Source organism: Gorilla gorilla, chromosome 18, assembly GCF_029281585.2.
Source record: "Gorilla gorilla gorilla isolate KB3781 chromosome 18, NHGRI_mGorGor1-v2.1_pri, whole genome shotgun sequence".
In the NCBI taxonomy this organism is placed as follows: domain Eukaryota; kingdom Metazoa; phylum Chordata; class Mammalia; order Primates; family Hominidae; genus Gorilla; species Gorilla gorilla.
This window is the reverse complement of record NC_073242.2, coordinates 105,012,302-105,033,153: the sequence shown is the minus strand read 5'-3', so window position 1 is coordinate 105,033,153 and position 20,852 is coordinate 105,012,302. Positions and strand designations below refer to the sequence as shown.

Here is a 20,852-nt window from a genome sequence, read left to right as displayed (position 1 = left end):
CTGGGCAAGAGAGCGAGATTCTGTCTCAAAAAAAAAAAAAAAAAAAAAGGCAGACAGAATGGGATAGAAGCAGTATTTGAAGAAATAATGGCCAAGATGTTTTCCAAATCTAATGAGAGGCATTAACCCACAAACTCAACAAACTTAGTGAACCTCAAGAGAAATCCATACTCACCTAACATTTTTTTTTTTTTTTTTTTTGAGACAGAATCTCACTCTGTCACTGAGGCTGCAGTGCAATGGTGTGATCTCGGCTCACTGAAACTTCCGCCTCTGGGGTTGAAGTGATTCTCCTGCCTCAGCCTCCTGAGTAGCTGGGATTACAGGTGCCCACAACCATGCCCAGCTAACTTTTGTATTTTTAGTAGGGACAGGGTTTCACCATGTTGGTCAGGCTGGTCTCGAACTCCTAACCTCAGGTGATCCACCCGCCTCGACTTGCCAAAGTACTGGGATTATAGGTGTGAGCCACCACGCCCAGCCTAGACACATTATTAACAATCTGCCAAAATGAAAAGGTAAAAAGAAAATTCAACAAGCAGGCAGAGAAAAAGAGACATTCTCTTGAGGGAAGGAAAATGACAGCTGGCTTCTCAACAAAGCAAGCAGTAGAAACTAGAGACAAATGAAACAATAAATGTAAAATGCTGAGAGAAAATGCCAACATGGAATTCTATACCCAGCAAAAAATACCCCTTTAAAAAATGAAAATAGGCCAGGCACCGTGGCTCACCCCTATAATCCCAGCATTTTGGGAGGTAGAGGCAGGCAGATCGCTTGAGGCTAGGAGTTGAAGACCAGCCTGGCCAACATGGTGAAATCCCGTCTCTACTAAAAATACAAAAATGGCCAGGTTTGGTGGCTCACACCTGTAAATCCAGCAGGCAGATCACTAGGTCAGGAGATCGAGACCATCCTGGCTAACACGGTGAAACCCCGTCTCTACTAAAAATACAAAAAAGTTAGCCAGGTGTGGTGGTGGGCGTCTGTAGTCCCAGCTGCTCGGGAGGCTGAGGCAGGAGAATGGTGTGACCCTGGGAGGCGGAGCTGGCAGTGAGCCGAGACCGCACCACTGCACTTCAGCCTGGGTGACAGAATGAGACTCCATCTCAAAAAAAAAAAAAAAAATTAACCACCGCACCTGTAATCCCATCTACTTGGGAGGCTGAGGCATAAGAATCACTTGAACTGGGGAGGAAGAGGTTGCAGTGAGCTGAGATCCCGCCACGGCACTCACCCCTGGCCGACAGAGCAAGACTCTATCTCAAAAAAAATAAAATAGGTGTTATCAGACAAGCGAAAGCTGAGAATATTCATCTCCCACATTTGCACACTGTGAGAAATCCTAAATTCTTGAAGGTAAAAGGATCACAAATTGAAGCAGAGAAGTAGGAGCACTAGAAGAGAAAAATAATTGATACATATGACTATTATTCTTTCATTCTTTAAGATAACTGACTTGGCCAGGCGTGGTGGCTCACGCCTGTAATCCCAGCACTTTGGGAGGCCGAGGTGGGCGGATCACCTCAGGTCAGGAGTTCGAGACCAGCCTGGCCAACATGGCGAAACCCCATCTCCGCTAAAAATATAAAAATTAGCTGGGTGTGGTGGTGCACACCAGTAATCCCAGCTACTCAGGAGGCCAAGGCATGAGAATCACTTGAATCTGGGAGGTAGAGGTTGCAGTGAGCCGAGATAGCGCCATTGCACTCCAGCCTGGGCAAAAAGAGCAAAACTCCATCTCAAAAAAAAAAAAAGAACTGACTTAAGCCAAAGCATTAACACTTTACTTTCAGATTATAACGTGTAGAATAAAATATATGACAACAGTAGCACAAAGGGTGGGTAGGAATAAAAATATAATTTTACTTTGGAATATTCTTATATTGTATATGAGGTAGCATAATATCAATTCAATTTGGACTGTGACCAAGTTAAGGATGTATGATCAGGATACAGAGTTGTTTCACATAATGATTGTTCAGTTAATGGTATTTAGCCATCATGACCCTTACAAGTTGATAGCACTTTACCCAAAACACAGAATATGCCCTGAGACATTGTTTTAAGCAAATTTGCGTGTAGCGACTTACTCAACACTAGTCAGACTATCACATGGAACAAATTTGAATTCTACCTCATAGTTAGGAGTGCTAAAGGAGTGATAGCAGGAAGTGATCAAGTAGCATCTTCTGTTCCTCTTCAGTGTGTCTTGCACATACAGTATTTCTCCATGTCAAAAAGTGGTTTTTGGTGTTGGTTTTGTTTTGCTTTTTGAGACAAGGTCTTGGTCTGTCACGCAGGCTGGAGTGTAGTTGTGTGATCACGGCTCACTCCGGCTTCAATCTCCCAGGCTCAAGTGATCCTCCCACGTCAGCCTCCTGAGTAGCTGGGACTACAGATGCACACCACCATGCCCTGCTAATTTTTGTATTTTTTGTAGAGATGGGGTTTCACTTTGTTGCCCAGGCTGACCTCTAACTTCTGGGCTCAAGCAATCCAACCTTCTCAGCCTCACAAAGTGTTAGGACTACAGGTGTAAGCTGCTATACCCGGCCCAAAGTGTATTTTTTAAATCTCAAAGATTGATCTACAGGTAATGTCATGAATCTTTCCACATCAGTTTTTTCTAGGTGCCAAAGTTCTAAGGAAAAGAATTACCGTAAAATATGTCTTCATACTGATACTGAATGCCTGCCTCATAGTCAGTCATCTGATTTTACATTACTTTCCAGAGAATGATTCCCTCATACCCTGCCTTTACCAACCATCACCAACTCTCAAGTCTTCTCTTTCTCCCTTGGAGAGTACAATGACCTTCCATTATGTTATATTTTATGTACAAGTTATATTTTACTTTAAAATTGTTTGTTACTTATATACTATTTTCATTTTTCAATTGATACTTCTCTCTCGGAAAATTGTTTGGGTATCTGGCCAGCCTGAATAACTTCTATTTATTTATTTATTTTTGAGATGGAGTCTTGCTCTGTCTCTATTTTGTAGAGATGGGGGTCTTGCTCTGTGGCCCAGGCTGGTCTCCATCTCCTGGCCTCAAGTGATCTGCCTGCCTCAGCCTCCCAAAGTGCTGGGAATACAGGCATGAGCCACTGCGCCTGACCAGATAACTTGAACTTCATCACAATTAAAAACTTTTGTGCATCGGACACTATCAAGAAAGTTGAATGGCAGCCTATACAGTGAGAGAAAATACTTACAAATCATATACCTGATAAAGGGTCTAGTATTGAGATCATACAAAAACTCTTCCAACTCTAGAATAAAAAGCAAATTTTAAAACGGGCAATGGATTTGAATAGGCATTTCTCAGAAGAAAATATACAGATAGCCAGTTACACATGAAAAGATGCTCAACATCATTGTCATTAAGGAAATGCAGGGCTGGGTGGGGTGGCTCATACCTTTAATCCCAGCAGTTTGGAAAGTTAATACCGGAGGATAGTTTGAGGCCAGGAGTTCAAGACCAACCTGGGCAACATACGGAGACCCCCTATCTCTACAAAGAAGAATTTTAAAAATGTAGCCAGGCACGGTGGTATGATCATGCCACAGCCTGGGCAACAGAGTGAGACCCTGTCTCTTTAAAAAGCAAACAAAAAAAGGAAATGCGTATCCCAACCGCAATGAGATATTACTTCACGCTCATTAGGAAGGATGGGTGTAATCAAAAAGGTGGACAATTAACAAATGTTGGTGTGAGTCTAGAGAAATTGCTGGTGGAATGTGAAGTAGTGCAGCCACTGTGGAAGACAGATTAGCAGTTCTTCAGAAAGTTAAATAGAGTTACTATATGACCCATGAGTTCCACTGCTAGATGTATACCCAAGAGAGTTGACACATTTTCACACAAAAATGTGTACATAAGTGTTCATAGCAGCATTATTATTAAAAGCTCAAAAATGGAAACAGCCCAAATACCTATTAACTGATTAATGGATAAATAAAACATGATGTAGCCATACAGTGAAATATCACTTTGCAAAAAAATGAAGTACTAATACATGTTACAACATGGATGAACCTCAATAACTGGACTCAAAAGATCACAAAAAGGACACAAAGACAGAAAGAAGATTAGTGGTTTCCAGGAACTCAGAGAAGTGGGGAATGGTAGGTGACTGCTAATAGATACAGAGTTTCTTTTGGGGAAATATTCTGGAATTAGTGGTGATGATTGTACAACCGTAACCTCTGAGTTGTGCTCTGGAAGGGTGAATTTTACAATGTAAATTCTATCTCAACAGAGTAGTATAACCAGCCCCCATGGAATCACCATACAGCTTCAAATATTAATTCAGATTGGTATTGTGTGATTTATATCCTTATGTACTTCCCCTCCCTTTGTATTCATTTGAAGCATAACCAAGACATCATATCATGTCATCTGTTAATATTTCAGTAAATACTCTAAAGGATAAGGACTTTAAAAACAAAAAAAGACCATAGTACCGTTGTCATATCTTAAAATACCATAATTCTTTAACATCATCAAATATCAAATTAGCATTCAAATTTCCAATTTTAGCACCCACCCTAGAAGGGAATTTATTTAATCTGATAAAACGTGTCTATAAAAAGGCCTACAGCAAGCATCATACTTCATGGTGAAATATTAACAGCTTTCTACCCAAGATTCGGAACAAGACATAGTTACTTATTATCATAGAGGTTCTAGCCAGTGCAGTAAGGCAAGAAAAAAGAAAACAGGTAATAATTAAAAAGGAAAAAAATTAAGCTGTCATTTTTTTTATTCTTTTTTTTTGTTTTGAGATGAAGTGTCGCTCTGTCACCCAGGCTGGAGTGTAGTGGCTCATTCTCGGCTCACTGCAATCTCCACCTCCTGGGTTCAAGTGATTCTCCTGCCTCAGCCACCTGAGTGCTGGGATTACAGGCACATACCACACCCAGCTAGTTTTTGTATTTTCAGTAGGGATGGGGTTTCACCATGTTGGCCAGGCTAGTCTCAAACTCCTGACCTCAGGTGATGTGCCCGCCTCAGCCTCCCAAAGTGCTGGGATTACACAGGCATGAGCCACCGCGCCTGGCCTATTATTTTTTAAAATGCACTATCAGCAGAATCATAAATTGTCATTATTTACAGATGAGGTAATTATATAAGTAGAAAATCCAAAAGAATTTATAAATGGACTAGCAAGTACTTAACAGATGAACTTAGTAAAGTCTCATGATAGAAGGTCAGTATGTAAAATTTAATTGTACTTTTATATATTATTAACAAGCCAATTTTAAAAATATATTAAAAATTAATATTATTTTAAAGTAACATATAAAGCATCAAATACTTAAGAATAAATCTAACAAAAATGTGTAAGACCACTCTACAGATAACTGTAAAATATTATTAAGAGAAATTTGAAGGCCTTTAAATAAATAAATGAGCAGTTGTGCTCATGAGTTGGAAGACTTGGTGTTATAAAAAATGTGAATGCTCATTACATTGACTATAGATTTTGTGCAATCCCATATTTATTGTTAGCAAAATTGCCACGTGATTTTAAAATTTATGTGGAAACACAGAGTACCTATAACAGCCAAAGCGATCTTGAAGAACCAAGCAGAGAGACTGTACTACCTGGTGGAAGAGTTACTGTAAAGCAGCAGTAATTAAGTCAGTGTGGTAGAAGCAGATTCATACATAAATGGATACTTGAATAAAGAATCTTAACCCTTACTGTATGCCATTGATGGAAAATCCATTCTGAATGCCCTGCAGATCCAAATGTGAAAAGTAAAACAGTAAAATTTCTAAATAGTAAAATATCTTCATGACTTGGAGACTGGCAAAGATTTCTTAAATGGTTGTATGCCTCTTTTAAAGTATCTCTTGTACTCCATAAATATATACACCTACTATGTACCCAAAAATTAAAAATTTAAGTTTTCTTAATTGGGAAACAAAAAGCACTAAGTATAAAGCAAAAAGACTGATAAATTGGTAACTTAAAAATCTGTTTCATTAAAGACAGTATTGCTGGGTTCCGTGGCTCTGGCCTGTAATCCCAGCACTTTGGGAGGCTAGAGTGAGAGGACTGCATGAGCCCAGAGTTTGAGACCAGCCTGAGCAACATGGTGAAACTCTGTCGCTACAAAAAATATGAAAAATTAGCTGGGTGTGGTGATGCAGGCCTGTGGTCCCAGCTACTTTGGAGACTGAGGCGAGAGGATCGCTTGAGCCCAGGAGCTTCAGGCTGCAGTGAGCCATGTTCACGCCACTGCACTCCAGGCTGGGTGACAGAGCAAGGTCCTGTCTCAAATAAATAAATAAACAAGGATACAATATTAAGAGTATGAACAGGCAAACCATGGAAAAGTAAAAAAATTGATAATACATACATCTGACAGTGTATCCAGAATATGTAAAGAAATCAGACAGAGCAACAAAGAAAAGCCAGTGGAATAAAAAAAAATATGTAAGATACTTAATCTGCCATGTCTCAAAGATGACGTCTGAATGAACTAAAAACAATGAAAAGGTGCTTAACTTCGCTTAGTAATCAGGGACGTGAAAATGAAAATCTCAGTGAGATACCAGTACCTTGACAGTGCCAATACTGAGTATCTGTGTGAATGTGGAACAACGGTGATAGTTAGCACAGCTAGTGCTTTCAAAGCTGGCTTGGCAGTATTAGCTAAAGCATAGCAAATGATACAGCCATTTTACTTCTAGGTGTTTACCCTACACAAATACTTGTAAATCTGCCCAAAAGGGCTAAATATTTGTAGCAGCTCACAACAGCGCTGTGAGTAAAAGGTTAGCAAAGCCCTTTTCTCATTTTCATGAGTATTTGAATTCTATTAACTTCTTAATTTCCCTTTCCCTTAACCTAATGAGAGCAAAATATCAACTAAATGCCTAAGCAGCATTGTTTATAATTAAAATGACCCTGATTGGTAAATTTTAGATGGGCTGTGAAGAGCCATTAATGAATTATAAATGCCCAATCCGGATGCCGTACTTTCATGCTTTGCTGAATGTGGTGACTCATAAGCCTGGATGTATCCTTTGCAGGGACCCTGGAAACTGTGCCCAGAGCGTTGTTACAAAGGATATTGGTTCCCATGGGGCCTGAGGCTTCTGAGCCAAGGCACCTCCTTTCCATGCCCCTGTGACTAGACAATAGTCGCAACGGCCATGGGGAGAAAATGCCTCCAGATGGCTCCATGAACTGCTGCCAGGACCTACATTGAGGAGGGACAGTTGATGCTGCCCTCCTGGCAATTTGTTGTTATTGTCTTTTTTCAGCCCAGACCTTTCCATAGAACCTCAGACTTTAGCTGCTGATTCCACATTTCTACTGTGTCTAATAGTCATTTCCAGAACGAAACTCTTGATTTTTCTGCCCCTAAACCTTCTCTTCCTGTAGTCTTCCCCATCCCCACTAGTGGCTCCTCTATTCTTCTGGTTGCTCAAATCAGAAACCTTGTTTCTTCTCCTCTTACACTTCACATTCAGTCCATTAGTAATCTTCTGGCTGCTCCTTGAAATATATCCTGAATTTGGCCATTTTCACTGCTATTGCCGTGATACAAGTCATCATCACGTCTCTCCGGGACTTCTGTGTTGGCCTCCTAAGCAGTCTCCCTCCTGCTTAGTCTATCCTACAGCTGGAATGATCCCTCTATCATGTTAGTTCATATTACTGCTCTGTCCAAAAACCCCTAAAACTTTTTTCTCACTGATTAAACTCCCAAATCTTTGTGCCCTGCAAGCGTGCAAATACCAACTCTCTGACCTCTTCTCCTACGACCGTTGCCCCTTGCCACCTCTACTTAAGCCACAGTGTCCTCCTTGCTATTCTTCAGATACTCAGAAAATGATCCTGACTCAGGACTTTTGCATTTGCTATTCTTTCCACATGGAACATTCATCTTCCGTGGCTATTCATTTTCCTTCTCTTACTCTCTTATGGAAAATAGCACCCCATTCTCCTACTTTCAATTCACCTTGCCCTAGCTTATCACCTGACACATTTACTTGATAATTTGTGCCTTATCTTTCTCTCTTTCATAGAATGTAAACTCCTTGAAGGCTGTTGCCCTTTTTGCTCACTGCTGCCTGTCGGTAAAATTTCACAATCCTGGGGATAAACAAAATACCTTAAAGCTTTCAGAGAGAAGAAAAACCCAGGTCAAAATCAAAGTAGTGGCAATTTGAGTAATATACTTCCCATTAGCATTCCTAGAAGCTAGAAGACAGTGGACAAGTGCTTACCGAAAAATGATATCCAGTCAAAGTAATATAAAGATATTTCTGGCATGCAGTTCTTCCAAACATTTATGACTCATGCATATTTGTTGTTGTTGTTGTTTGAGGTGGAGTTTCGCTCTTGTTGTCCGGGCTGGAGTGCAATGGTGTGATCTTGGCTCACTGCAACCTCCGCCCCCTGGGTTCAAGCGATTCTCCTGCCTCAGCCTCCCAAGTAGCTGGGTTTACAGGCATGCGCCACCACGCCCAGCTAATTTTGTATTTTTAGTAGAGACAGGGTTTCTACATGTTGGTCAGGCTGGTCTTGAACTCCTGACCTCAGGTAATCCACACACCTCGGCCTCCCAAAGTGCTAGGATTACAGGTGTGAGCCACCGTGCCCGGCCACGTGTTTTTAAATAAAGCCCCTGGAGGATGTGCTTAAAGAAAATGAGGGAATACACCAAGGCAGAGAAAGATAAAGAACCCAGTGACTAATGAATCAGCCTAAGAGAAAAGCAAAGGAAATTCTGAGGATGCTGGAGAAGGATGATGCATGTACAGAGAAGATAGCCAGTCCCTGATGGAAACAGGAAAATGAAAAGACTGCAAGAGGAATGTCTCACTGGACACAGTAGAACATTTTGAGAGGAGATTTACATTTCTAGTAAAGAGATTGAGGATGAATTAATAATGGGTGTATAGGAAAATAGGCCTATGAAATAAGTGACTTAACTATAGAGCAAACTAAAAGTCGTATAGGAAAATAAATACAATATTCTGTGTCTTAGTATATATAACTTTTTACATAGTCAATAATGTGAATACTGAGTATCTAACAACATGATGATTTAACTGTATGGGGAGGAGTGGGACCAGGAAGATGGGTATGAGAATTCATTCCTCATCTTCTATAGTGTAAGTTACTACAGAATATCTAAAAGTGACAAGTCAAGAAATGACAGTTTAAGCATGTAGTTTAAAAATAATGGAGGTAATTAACGTAAGCAAAAAGAATTGAAAGTGCCTGCTTCTGGGGAGTGGGTGGGACTTTGGACAGGGAATTTCTTGTTTTGATTTTTTAAACTAACTTTATAGAACTGTTTGACTCAACATAGCTTTGACTTAAAATTTTAAGGGTGAATAAAAGAGGAAGTAGATTAAACGAGCTATAGACTAAATTTTCTTTTTTTTTTTTTTCAAAAACCAGTAACATAGTCATTTATTATCAATATCAAGTATGTATTGCACATAATCGTATGCACTATACTTTTTTTAATTATTATACTTTAAGTTATGGGTTACATATGCAGAATGTACAGTTTTGTTACATAGGTATACACGTGCCGTGGTGCTTTGCTGCACCCATCAACCCATCACCTACATTAGGTATTTCTCCTAATGTTATCCCTCCCCTAGCCCCCCACCCCCAAAAGGCCCCAGTGTGTGATGTTCCCCTCCCTGTGACCATGTGTTGTCATTGTTCAACTCCCATGTATGAGTGAGAACATGTGGTGCTTGGTTTTCTGATCTTGTGATAGTTTGCTGAGAATGATGGTTTCCAGCTTCATCCATGTCCCTGCAAAAGACATGAACTCATCCTTTTTTATGGCTGCATAGTATTCCACAGTGTATGTGTGCCACATTTTCTTAATCCAGTCTATCATTGATGGACATTTGGGTTGGTTCCAAGTCTTTGCTATTGTGAATAGTGCCACAATAAATATACATGTGCATGTGTCTTTATCATATAATGATTTATAATCCTTTGGGTATATGCCTAGTGATGGGATTGCTGGGTCAAATGGTATTTTTAGTTCTAGATCCTTGAGGAATCATCACAGTGTCTTCCACAATGGTTGAACTAATTTACCCTCCCACCAACAGTGTAAAAGCATTGCTATTTTTCCACAACCTCTTTAGCATCTGTTGTTTCTTGACTTTTTAATGGATATTAGCCCTTTGTCACATGGATAGATTGCAAAAATGTTCTCCCATTCTGTAGGTTGCCTGTTCACTCTGATGATAGTTTCTTTTGCAGTGCAGAAGCTCTTTAGTTTAATCAGATCCCATATGTCAATTTTGGTTTTTGTTGCCATTGCTTTTGGTGCCATTGCTTTGCCCATGCCTATATCCTGAATGGTATTAATACAGCCCAGGTTTTCTTCTAGGATTTTTATCGTCCTAGGTCTTACGTTTAAGCCTTTGATCCATCTTGAGTTTATTTTTGTATAAGGTGTAAGGAACGGGGCCAATTTCAGTTTTCTGCATATGGCTAGCCAGTTTTCCCAACACCATTTATTAAATAGGGAATCTTTTCCCCATTGTTTGTGTGTGTCAGGTTTGTCAAAGATCAGATGGTGGTAGATATCTGGTGATATTTTTGAGGACTCCATTCTGTTCCATTGGCCTGTATATCTGTTTTGGTACCAGTACCATGCTGTTTGGGTTACTTGAGCCTTGTAGTATAGTTCGAAGTCGGGTAGCGTGATGCCTCCAACTTTGTGCTTCTTGCCCAAGATTGTCTTGGCTATGCTAGCTCTTTTTTGGCTCCATATGAAGTTTAAAGTCGTTTTTACCAATTCTGTGAAGAAAGTCAGTGGCAGCTTGATGAGGATAGCATTGACTCTATAAATTACTTTGGGTAGTAAGGCCATTTTCACGATATTGATTCTTCTGTCCATGAGCATGGAATGTTTTTGCATTTGTTTGTGTCCTCTCTTATTTCCTTGAGCAGTGGTTTGTAGTTCTCCTTGAAGAGGTCCTTCACAGCCATTGTGAGTTGGATTCCTAGGTATTTTATTCTTTTTGAAGCAATTGTGAATGGGAGTTCACTCATGATTGGGCTCTCTGTTTGTCTGTTATTGATTTATAGGAATGCTTGTGATTTTTACACACTGATTTTGTATCCTGAGACTTTGCTGAAGTTGCTTATCAGCTTAAGGAGATTTTGGGCTGAGACGACGGGCTTTTCTAAATATGCAGTCATGTCATCTACAAAGAGGGACAATTTGACTTCTTCTCTTCCTATTGCTTTCTCTTGCCTGATCGCCCTGGCCTGAACTTCCAATACTATGTTGAATAGGAGTGGTGAGAGAGGGCATCCTTGTCTTTTGCTGGTTTTCAAAGGGAATGCTTCTAGTTTTTGCCCATTCAGTATGATATTGGCTGTGGGTTTGTCATAAATAGCTCTTAGTATGTTGCGATATGTTCCATCGATACCGAGTTTATTGAGAGTTTTTAGTTTGCAAGGCTGTTGACGTTTGTCAAAGGCCTTTTCTGCATCTATTGAGATAATCATGTGGTTTTTGTCATTGATTCTGTTTATGTGATGGATTACGTTTATTGATTTGCATATGTTGAACCAGCCTTGCATCCCAGGGATGAAGCCAACTTGATGGTGGTGGATAAGCTTTTTGATGTGCTGCTGGATTTGGTTTGCCAGTATTTTATTGAGGATTTTCAGCTAGATGTTGATCAGGGATATTGGTCTAAAATTCCCTTTTTTTGTTGTGTGCCAAGCTTTGGTATCAGGATGATGCTGGCCTCATAAGATGAGTTAGGGAGGATTCTCTCTTTTTCTGTTGATTGGAATAGTTTCAGAAGGAATGGTACCAGCTCCTCTTTGTACCTGTGGTAGAATTCGGCTGTGAGTCCATCTGGTCCTGGACTTTTTTTGGTTGGTAGGCTATTAATTATTGCCTCAATTTCAGGACCTGTTATTAGTCTATTCAGAGATTCAACTTCTTCCTGGTTTAGTCTTGGGAGGGTGTATGTGTCCAGGAATTTATCCATTTCTTCTAGATTTTCTAGTTTACTTGCGTAGAGGTGTTTGTAGTATTCTCTGATGGTAGTTTGTATTTCTGTGGGATCGGTGGTGATATCCCCTGTATTATTTTTTATTGTGTCTATTTGATTCTTGTCTCTTCTTTATTAGTCTTGCTAGCAGTCTATCTATTTTGTTGATCTTTTCAAAAAAAAAAAAACAGCTCCTGGATTCATTGGTTTTTTTTGAAGGGTTTTTTGTGTCTCTATTTCCTTCAGTTCTGCTCCGATCTTAGTTACTTCTTGTCTTTTGCTAGCTTTTGAAATTGTTTGCTCTTGCTTCTCTAGTTCTTTTAATTATGATGTTAGGGTGTCAATTTTAGATCTTTCCTGCTTTCTCTTGTGGGCATTTAGTGCTATAAATTTCCCTCTACACACTGCTTTGAATGTGTCCCAGAGATTGTGGTATGTTGTGTCTTTGTTCTCGTTGGTTTCAAAGAACATCCTTATTTCTGCCTTCATTTCGTTATGTACCCAGTAGTCATTCAGGAGCAGGTTGTTCAGTTTCCATGTAGTTGAGCAAGTTTGAGTGAGTTTCTTAATCCTGAGTTCTAGTTTGTTTGCACTGTGGTCTGAGAGACAGTTTGTTACAATTTCTGTTCCTTTACATTTGCTGAGGAGTGCTTTACTTCCAACTGTGTGGTCAATTTTGGAATAGGTGTGGTGTGGTGCTGAAAAGAATGTATATTCTGTTGATTTGGGATGGAGAGTTCTGTAGATGTCTGTTAGGTCTGCTTGGTGCAGAGCTGAGTTCAATTCCTGGATATCCTTGTTAACTTTCTGTCTCGTTAATCTGTCTAATGTTGACAGTGGGGTGTTAAAGTCTCCCATTATTATTGTGTGAGAGTCTAAGTCTCTTTGTAGGTCTCTAAGGACTTGCTTTATGAATTTGGGTGCTCCTGTATTGGGTGCATATATATTTAGGATAGTTAGCTCTTCTTGTTGAATTGATCCCTTTACCATTATGTAATGGCCTTCTTTGTCTCTTTTGATCTTTGTTGGTTTAAAGTCTGTTTTATCAGAGACCAGGATTGCAACCCCTGCTTTTTTTTTTTTTCTTTTGCTTTCCATTTGCTTGGTAGATCTTCCTGAATACAGCACACTGATGGGTCTTGACTCTATCCAATTTGCCAGTTTGTGTCTTTTAACTGGGGCATTTAGCCCATTTACATTTAAGGTTAATATTGTTATGTGTGAATTTGATCCTGTCATTATGATGCTAGCTGGTTATTTCGACCGTTAATTGATGCAGTCTCTTCATAGTGTCAATGGTCTTTATAATTTGGCATGTTTTTGCAGTGGCTGGTACCGGTTGTTCCTATCCATGTTTAGTGCTTCCTTCGGGAGTTCTTGTAAGGCAGGCCTTGTGGTGACAGAATCTCTCAGCATTTGCTTCTCTGCTAAGTATTTTATTTCTCCTTCACTTATGAAGCTTAGTTTGGCTGGATATGAAATTCTGGGTTGAAAATTCTTTTCTTTAAGAATTTTGAATATTGGCCCCCACTCTCTTCTTGCTTGTAGGGTTTCTGCAAAGAGATCTGCTGTTAGTCTGATGGGCTTCCCTTTGTGGGTAACCCGACCTTTCTCTCTGGCTGCCCTTAACATTTTTGCCTTCATTTCAACCTTGGTGAATCTGACAATTATGTGTCTTAGGGTTGCTCTTCTTGATGAGTATCTTTGTGGTGTTCTCTGTATTTCCTGAATTTGAATGTTGGCCTGCCTTGCTAGGTTGGAGAAGTTCTCCTGGATAATATCCTGAAGATTGTTTTCTAACTTGGTTCCATTCTCCCTGTCACTTTCAGGTATACCAATCAAATGCAGATTTGGTCTTTTCACATAGTCCCATATTTCTTGGAGGTTTTGTTCGTTTCTTTTCACTCTTTTTTTCTCTAATCTTGTCTTCTGGCTTCATTTCATTCATTTGATCTTCAATCGCTGATCATTTCTTCCGCTTGATCAAATCGACTATTGAAGCTTATGTATGCTTCACGAAGTTCTCCTACTGTGGTTTTCAGCTCCATCAGGTCATTTAAGCTCTTCTCTACACTGGTTATTCTAGTTAGCCATTTGTCTAACCTTTCTTCAAGGTTTTTAGCTTCCTTTTGATGGGTTAGAACATGCTCGTTAAGCTCAGAGAAGTTTGTTATTACCGACCTTCTGAAGCCTACTTCTGTCAACTTGTCAAATTCGTTCTCCTTCCAGTTTTGTTCCCTTGCTGGTGAAGAGTTGTGTTCCTTTGGAGAAGAGGCATTCTGGTTTTTGGAATTTTCAGCCTTTCTGCTCTGGTTTCTCCCCATCTTCTACCTTTGGTCTTTGATGTTGGTGACCTACGAATGGGGTCTTGGTGTGGATGTCCTTTTTGTTGATGTTGATGTTGATGCTATTCCTTTCTGTTTGTTAGTTTTCCTTCTAACAGACAGGCCCCTCAGCTGCAGGTCTGTTGGAGTTTGCTGGAAGTCCATTCCAGACCCTCTTTGCCTGGGTATCACCAGCGGAGGCTGCAGAACAGCAAATATTGCTGCCTGATTCTTCCTCTGGAAGCTTCGTCCCAGAGGGGCACCCACCTGTATGAGATATCTGTTGGCCCCTACTGGGAGGTGTCTGCCAGTAGGCTGACTATATTTTCAAGGAGCTTGACTGAAGAAAACTTTTCCCTTCATCCCCTAGCCCACACCCTAATCCTGTAATTACTTTATTCTAAGTATCTCAAGTATATCCCATCTTTTTTCATTCAAATAAGTTCTTGCCTCTTGGTCTACTAACCTCCCTAAATCCTGCCCTTCTCCAGTATAATCAGATGTGATCTTTTGAGTTCTTTGGTCAAAATTATCCATTAACCTTCCATTTCCTTTAAGATAAAATTCAAAACCTTTAATATGAACTGCGGTATTCAATGTGATCTGACCCCTGCGCCCCATCTCATCTTTCATACCTTCAACTCCAGCTATTCTGAACTCTGTTTCCATAGGTTATCATTTATTCTTTGTGTCCTTTCTACCTTTGTACACTTAGAAGCCCAGTCTCCGTCAGTTCCTCTGACTAAATTGCTTCTTATCCCTGAGGATCAAGCCCAGGATGACTGGACTGCTACCAAGACTCCCTGTCCCTCCTCTTACCACTCACCAAAATGTGTTCTTCCTTTGTGTTCTGTAAAATCTCCTGCATGCTTGTTATCACATTTATCACACTATATTTTTATTGTTTATTCCCTTTCCAACCTGACTCTTCCTTCTTTTGTCCTCCTGTGGTTGAGCTTCTTGACTTGCTGAGACAATGGTCTTTTTTTTTTTTTTTTTTTCCTTCGTTCACCTTTCTCATCCCCATTACCTAGAAGGATGTCCAGATTATAGTAGTTACTCATTACACGTTTGGGATGGGTGAACAGATAGATTCATAGATGGATGTCTTAAGATTTGAGGCCAGGCGCGATGACTCACGCCTGTAATTCCAGCACTTTGGGAGGCTGGAAGCCAGCAGATTATGAGGTCAGGAGATCGAGACCATCCTGGCCAACATGGTGAAACCCCATCTCTACTAAAAATACAAAAATGTAGCTGGATGTGGTGGTGCACACCTGTAATCCCAGCTAGTAGGGAGGCTGAGGCAGGAGAATTGCTTGAACCCGGGGGGTGGAGGTTGCAGTGAGCCGAGATCACACTCGCACCACTGTACTTCCAGCCTGGGCAAAATTTTTTTTTTTTTTTTTTTTTTTAATATGGATTCTCGCTCTGTCACCCAGGCGGAGGCTTCAGTGAGTCGAGATCGCGCCACTGCACTTCAGCCTGGGTGACAGAGCAAGACTCCGTCTGAGGAAAAAAAAAAAAAAAGAAATAAAAGACCAGAAAGTAGATTAATGGTTGCCAGAAGATGAGGGTAGAGAGGATAAAGTGTGACAGAGTGGGTGTGGGCTTCTGTTTGGGGTGATAATGTTCTATAATTAGGCAATGGTGGTTGTTGCCCATCCTTGTGAATAAAGTAAAAAACCACTGAATTGTACACTTTAGAGAGGTAAATTATATGGTATATGAATTATATCTCAATTTGAAATGAACAAAAAAAAGATGAGATACAGTAAAATATTTAGCATTTGACAATACTGTCATGGTTCTTAGGGAAGAGACTTGTTCATAAGGAAATTTATGCCTGTCAGAACAAGTAAGTTTTCAAATTAAAAGGTGAAGACATTCAAAAAATCTAAATGGTCATCTAAACGTCTGTTGGCGGAAAATCTATTTCTAGCTCAATTGTAGGACATCTGACTTTGCATTCGATAAAATAGTAAGGAAATATTCTGCTTATAGTTTTAATTTTTCTGGCTTTTGTTACTGTTTGTCCTAAGTTTTTGAGATACCAGAAAGCTTTTCTTTTCTTTCTTTCTCTCTTTTTTTTTTTTTTTTTTAAAAAAAAAAAGGTTCAAGTTATTCTCCTGCCTCAGCCTCCAGAGTAGCTGGGATTACAGGCATGCACTACCACACCTGGCTAATTTTTATATTTTTAGTAGAGACTGGGTTTCACCATGTTAGCCAGACCAGTCTTGAACTCCTGACCTCAGGTTATCCACCCACCTTGGCCTCCCAAAGTGCTGGCATTACAGGCATGAGCCACCATGCCCAGCCTAAAAACTCAGTTATTGATGGTAGCCGAGAGATGAGAGCTTTTACTCATATTTTTGTTTTTGAGGAGGGAGGAGAAGAAATCCTACCCATCTTTTGTGTTTTCTTCAGATCTTCCTCAGCACTCATACAGAATTAACTGCATGCTTCCATGTCATTTCTAATGTACCTTTTATGTGCCTCTGTCCTTCTAAAAAGCAGATCTGGTCGTGTCACCCCCTACTTTCTCTTCTGTGATTCCCCGTTATTCTTGGGTTAAAGTTCAGTCATGGCTTACAAAGGCTTTCTGATCTGGCCTGGCTTGAGGCTCCTCGGTCAGTCCTCCATTGGACTTCTGGTTCCCTCCACCCCTTGCTTCCATGGATGCGGTGTCATCTGCCTAAAAAAGTCTTCTCCCTACCCTTGAATCTGGCTAACTGCTTCTAGCCTTTCAGGTTTCATCTTAGCATTTTCTATGGTAAATCTTCCCTGACCAAACTCCCCATCCCTCCCCAGTTTGGAATATTCCTCCCCTATACTGCTGTGGTACCCAGTGATGCCATTAGCCAATTACTAGATCATACTCCCTGCCATTGACTGTAGCTGCCACTGGACAGTCTTTGTCCTTCTCCTTATGTTTTATCCACCAGTTCCTAACACTGTGTCTGGAACACAGTATGTACTCAGTAAACATTTGCTTGTTTCTTCTAATAGTCTATCTGTGAAACGCGTTGCCAAGCAGATATTTAACTGAATCAGTGATTGATGACTGTATTTTTTTGTCTAGGAGTATATAGTAGCCAGAGAGGAATGTACCCCCTTCCAAAAATGAATATATACATACGTCTTCATGTTCTACATCATCCAAAGTCTCTGCTCTATCTCACCAACTGAACAATTTAAGGCTCATTTTTGCTAAGTTTCAGAAATTGGATCACTTATCAAAATATTTTTATGGAAGCTTCAAAAATAAAGTAATATTTAGTCATTATCTGCAAGAATAGGCTTTAGATATTTTCTAGTGTAACGTGTTAAAACAGCTGTATAAAGTGGACCTTATGGGCTGGGTGCAGTGGCTCACTCTTGTAATGCCAGCACTTTGGGAAGCCAAGGTGGGTGGATCACCTGAGGGCAGGAGTTCAAGACCAGCCTGACCAACATGGAGAAACCCCATCTCTACTAAAAATACAAAATTAGCCAGGCATGGTGGCATATGCCTGTAATCCCAGCTACTCGGGAGGCTGAGGCAGGAGAATTGCTTGAACCCGGGAGGCAGAGGTTGTGGTGAGCCGAGATCGCGCCATTGCACTCCAGCCTGGGCAATAAGAGGGAAACTCTGTCTCAAAAAAAAAAAAGTAGACCTTATAGTGTATGTGTCAAGTGTTTTAAGGGAATGAAGAGGCTGGGCATGCTGGCTTGCACTTGTAATCCCAGCACTTTGGGAGGCCAAGGCAGGGGAATTGCTTGAGGCCAGGAGTTCAAGACCAGCCTGGCAGCACAGTGAGATCCCATCTCTACAAATTTTTTTTTTTTTTTTTTGAGACAGAGTCTTGCTCTGTCGCCCAGCCTGGAGTGTAGTGGCGCTATCTCGGCTCACTGCAACCTCTGCCTACGGTGTTCACACCGTTCTCCTGCCTCAGTCTCCCGAGTAGCTGGGACTGCAGGCGCCTGCCACCACGCCGGCTAATTTTTTGTATTTTTTAGTAGAGACGGGGTTTCACTGTGTTAGCCAGGATGGTCTCGATCTCCTGACCTCGTGATCCGCCCGCCTCTGCCTCCCAAAGTGCTGGGATTACAGGCGTCAGCCACCGCGCCTGGCAATTTTTTTTTAAATGAATGAATGAATGAAGATAAATATGCCTAGAAACTAGAACCTGGGCAACTCTCCTCCATGAAACCGATCTATGAAAGCACTGTTGATTGTGAGATCTGAGACTGAATCCACCAAATCTGAGCTTCTGGATTAGACTTTTTGGTTCAAGCAGAATTTAGCTCATATAACCTATTTATATTTTCCTTGAAAACCTTACCAAGGATCTTAATTTTTCATTTTTTCTTGACTTTTTAATGGTTTTTAATTTATAGCTCTAAAAAAATTGTCATTTAAGAATCGCTTGAACCCGAGAGGTGGAGGTTGCAGTGAGCCACGATCACGCCGTTGCACTCCAGCCTGGGCAACAAGAGTGAAACTCTGTCTCAAAAAAAAAAAAAATTGTCCTTTAGTAAAAACGACAAAAATATATCTGAATAGTCATCGTTTTATTTGTCTTGCATTTTTTTCCTTTTATCTAGGAATGTGATGGCATATTATCCTACTTTGTTTGTTATCTGATGTGAATAGGCTTTGTCTGACTCTGTATAATTGGCTTTTGTCATTTAACGTTGATAATAAATTTCATACTGTTCTAACTGGAGTTTTTCTTTGTTTTTTTTTTCCCTCTCATATCTAGTTGTTGTGGAATTATAAGCTGAACCTAACTACAGACCCCAAATTTGAATCTGTGGCCAGAGAGGTTTGCAAATCTACTATAACAGAGGTAAGTTGTGAAAGAATTTTGTAGACATCTGATGGCTCAGAGGAGAAAATTACCAGACCAGCCCTTATGAGAAGAATGACTCAGTTACATTACTTTTCTTAGAATTCACATCTGTCTTGGTTGACAATTAGGAAGTTGGGGGGTGTAATTAGACTCTTTTTGTTAATGTCCACCTACGCTTACATTAGGATACTATTGATTGAGGCAGTTGGAAATCAGGTTCTATTGGTCTCAAAACAGCAAGTAAAAGTGCTGAGGTATCAGTGCTACTCTCACACATTGGACAACATGCTGTGTCTGAAGCATATCAGCCTGGTTACAGGAGGTCTGTCAGCATTCCTGTTTTGGCTATGCAGCTGGACCAGTTGACCCAGAGAGGTATATACTTCAAATAATAGGAGTTAGTGTTAAAAAGGTTAAGATTTTAAAAATTATTTGTCTTGGCCCAGTGTAAACAACAAATAATATTAGTGAAAATTGTGGTACTTTAAATTTCTTTTTTTTTTTTTTAACGTTTTTTTTTTTTGAATCAGTAATAGAAGCTCCAGGAAGCCAGAGTTTCTGCGTACTGAAATATGAGAATCACAGAGAAAACAGTTGCTATTTTTCCACCCCAGAATTAACAGTCATAGATCTCACACCATACTAATTGTCCTCAAGCTGGCCCTATTGATGAATTAAGTCAGGGCCACATTCTTCAGAGCTCTTAAGGAAGACCCTGTCTCATCCAGATAAACCATCAGCCTGTGTTCCTTGTGTCATTATGGGGACTCGTAGAACCTGTTTTCTCAAACTTTCTAATACTAGATCAGTTATGTTTTATTCTTTTAAAGCAGTGACCCCTCATATTTACCTTGGGGCTTCCAAGCAGAAAGGCATATCGTTGAAAAATTTATCTTTAGCTCCTAGCTTTAATATTCTACATCTCAAACTACCTTAGCTAGCTATAGGACTAAACCTCTAACTTTAAAATATCAAGGGCAAAGATGTTTGCTTAATAACTAAACTAAATACTAACAAAGAAATTATTCCCAGGCTTGAACTTTAAATGTTTGTATTTTCCCTCTATATTGTGGTACTATACAATTGTAAGCAGATTTTTTTTTTGAGATGGGAGTCTTGCTGTGTCGCCCACGCTGGAGTGCAGTGGTGCCACCTTGGCTCTCTGCAACCTCTCCCTCCCTGGTTCAAGCAATTCTCCTGCCTCAGCCTCCCAAGTAACTGGGATTACAGGCACATGCCACCAGGACTGGCTAATTTTTGTATTTTTAGTAGAGACAGGGTTTTGCCATGTTGGCCAGGCTGGTCTCAAATCCTGACCTCAGGTGATCCACCCGCCTCAGCCTCCCAAAGTGCTGGGATTACAGGCATGAGTCACCGTGCCTGGCCATAAGTAGTTTTTTTTAAAAAAACACATTGGGAGAGATACATATATATACACCCACATATGTTTGTTTTGCCCCATTTTGTGTCCCATTAAATACATACCAGTTTGATTGGCCCAGGGAAATTTAGTTGAGTATGTACATATTCACTAGAATAATTTCACTCTGCATTAGGCTGGCTTCCATATAATGTGTGTATCACGATGGTCCTCTGTGACCTTTTGGGGTGTTCTAGTTTTGTAAAAGATTAGCATTAACAAGGACACTTCTCCCTCCCACAGGAAGA

The 20,852-nt window shown here is 40.3% G+C and overlaps 1 protein-coding gene across 1 annotated transcript in view; it reads left to right on the top strand.

Moving 5' to 3' along the window:
- The window catches only part of GLG1 (golgi glycoprotein 1), a 152,868-nt gene that overhangs the window by 76,910 nt on the left and 55,106 nt on the right, over positions 1-20,852 (top strand). The window contains exon 3 of the mRNA XM_031002968.3: positions 19,095-19,181. Coding sequence (XP_030858828.1) covers positions 19,095-19,181 — 87 coding nt within the window. The remainder of the gene's footprint in view (positions 1-19,094; positions 19,182-20,852) is intronic.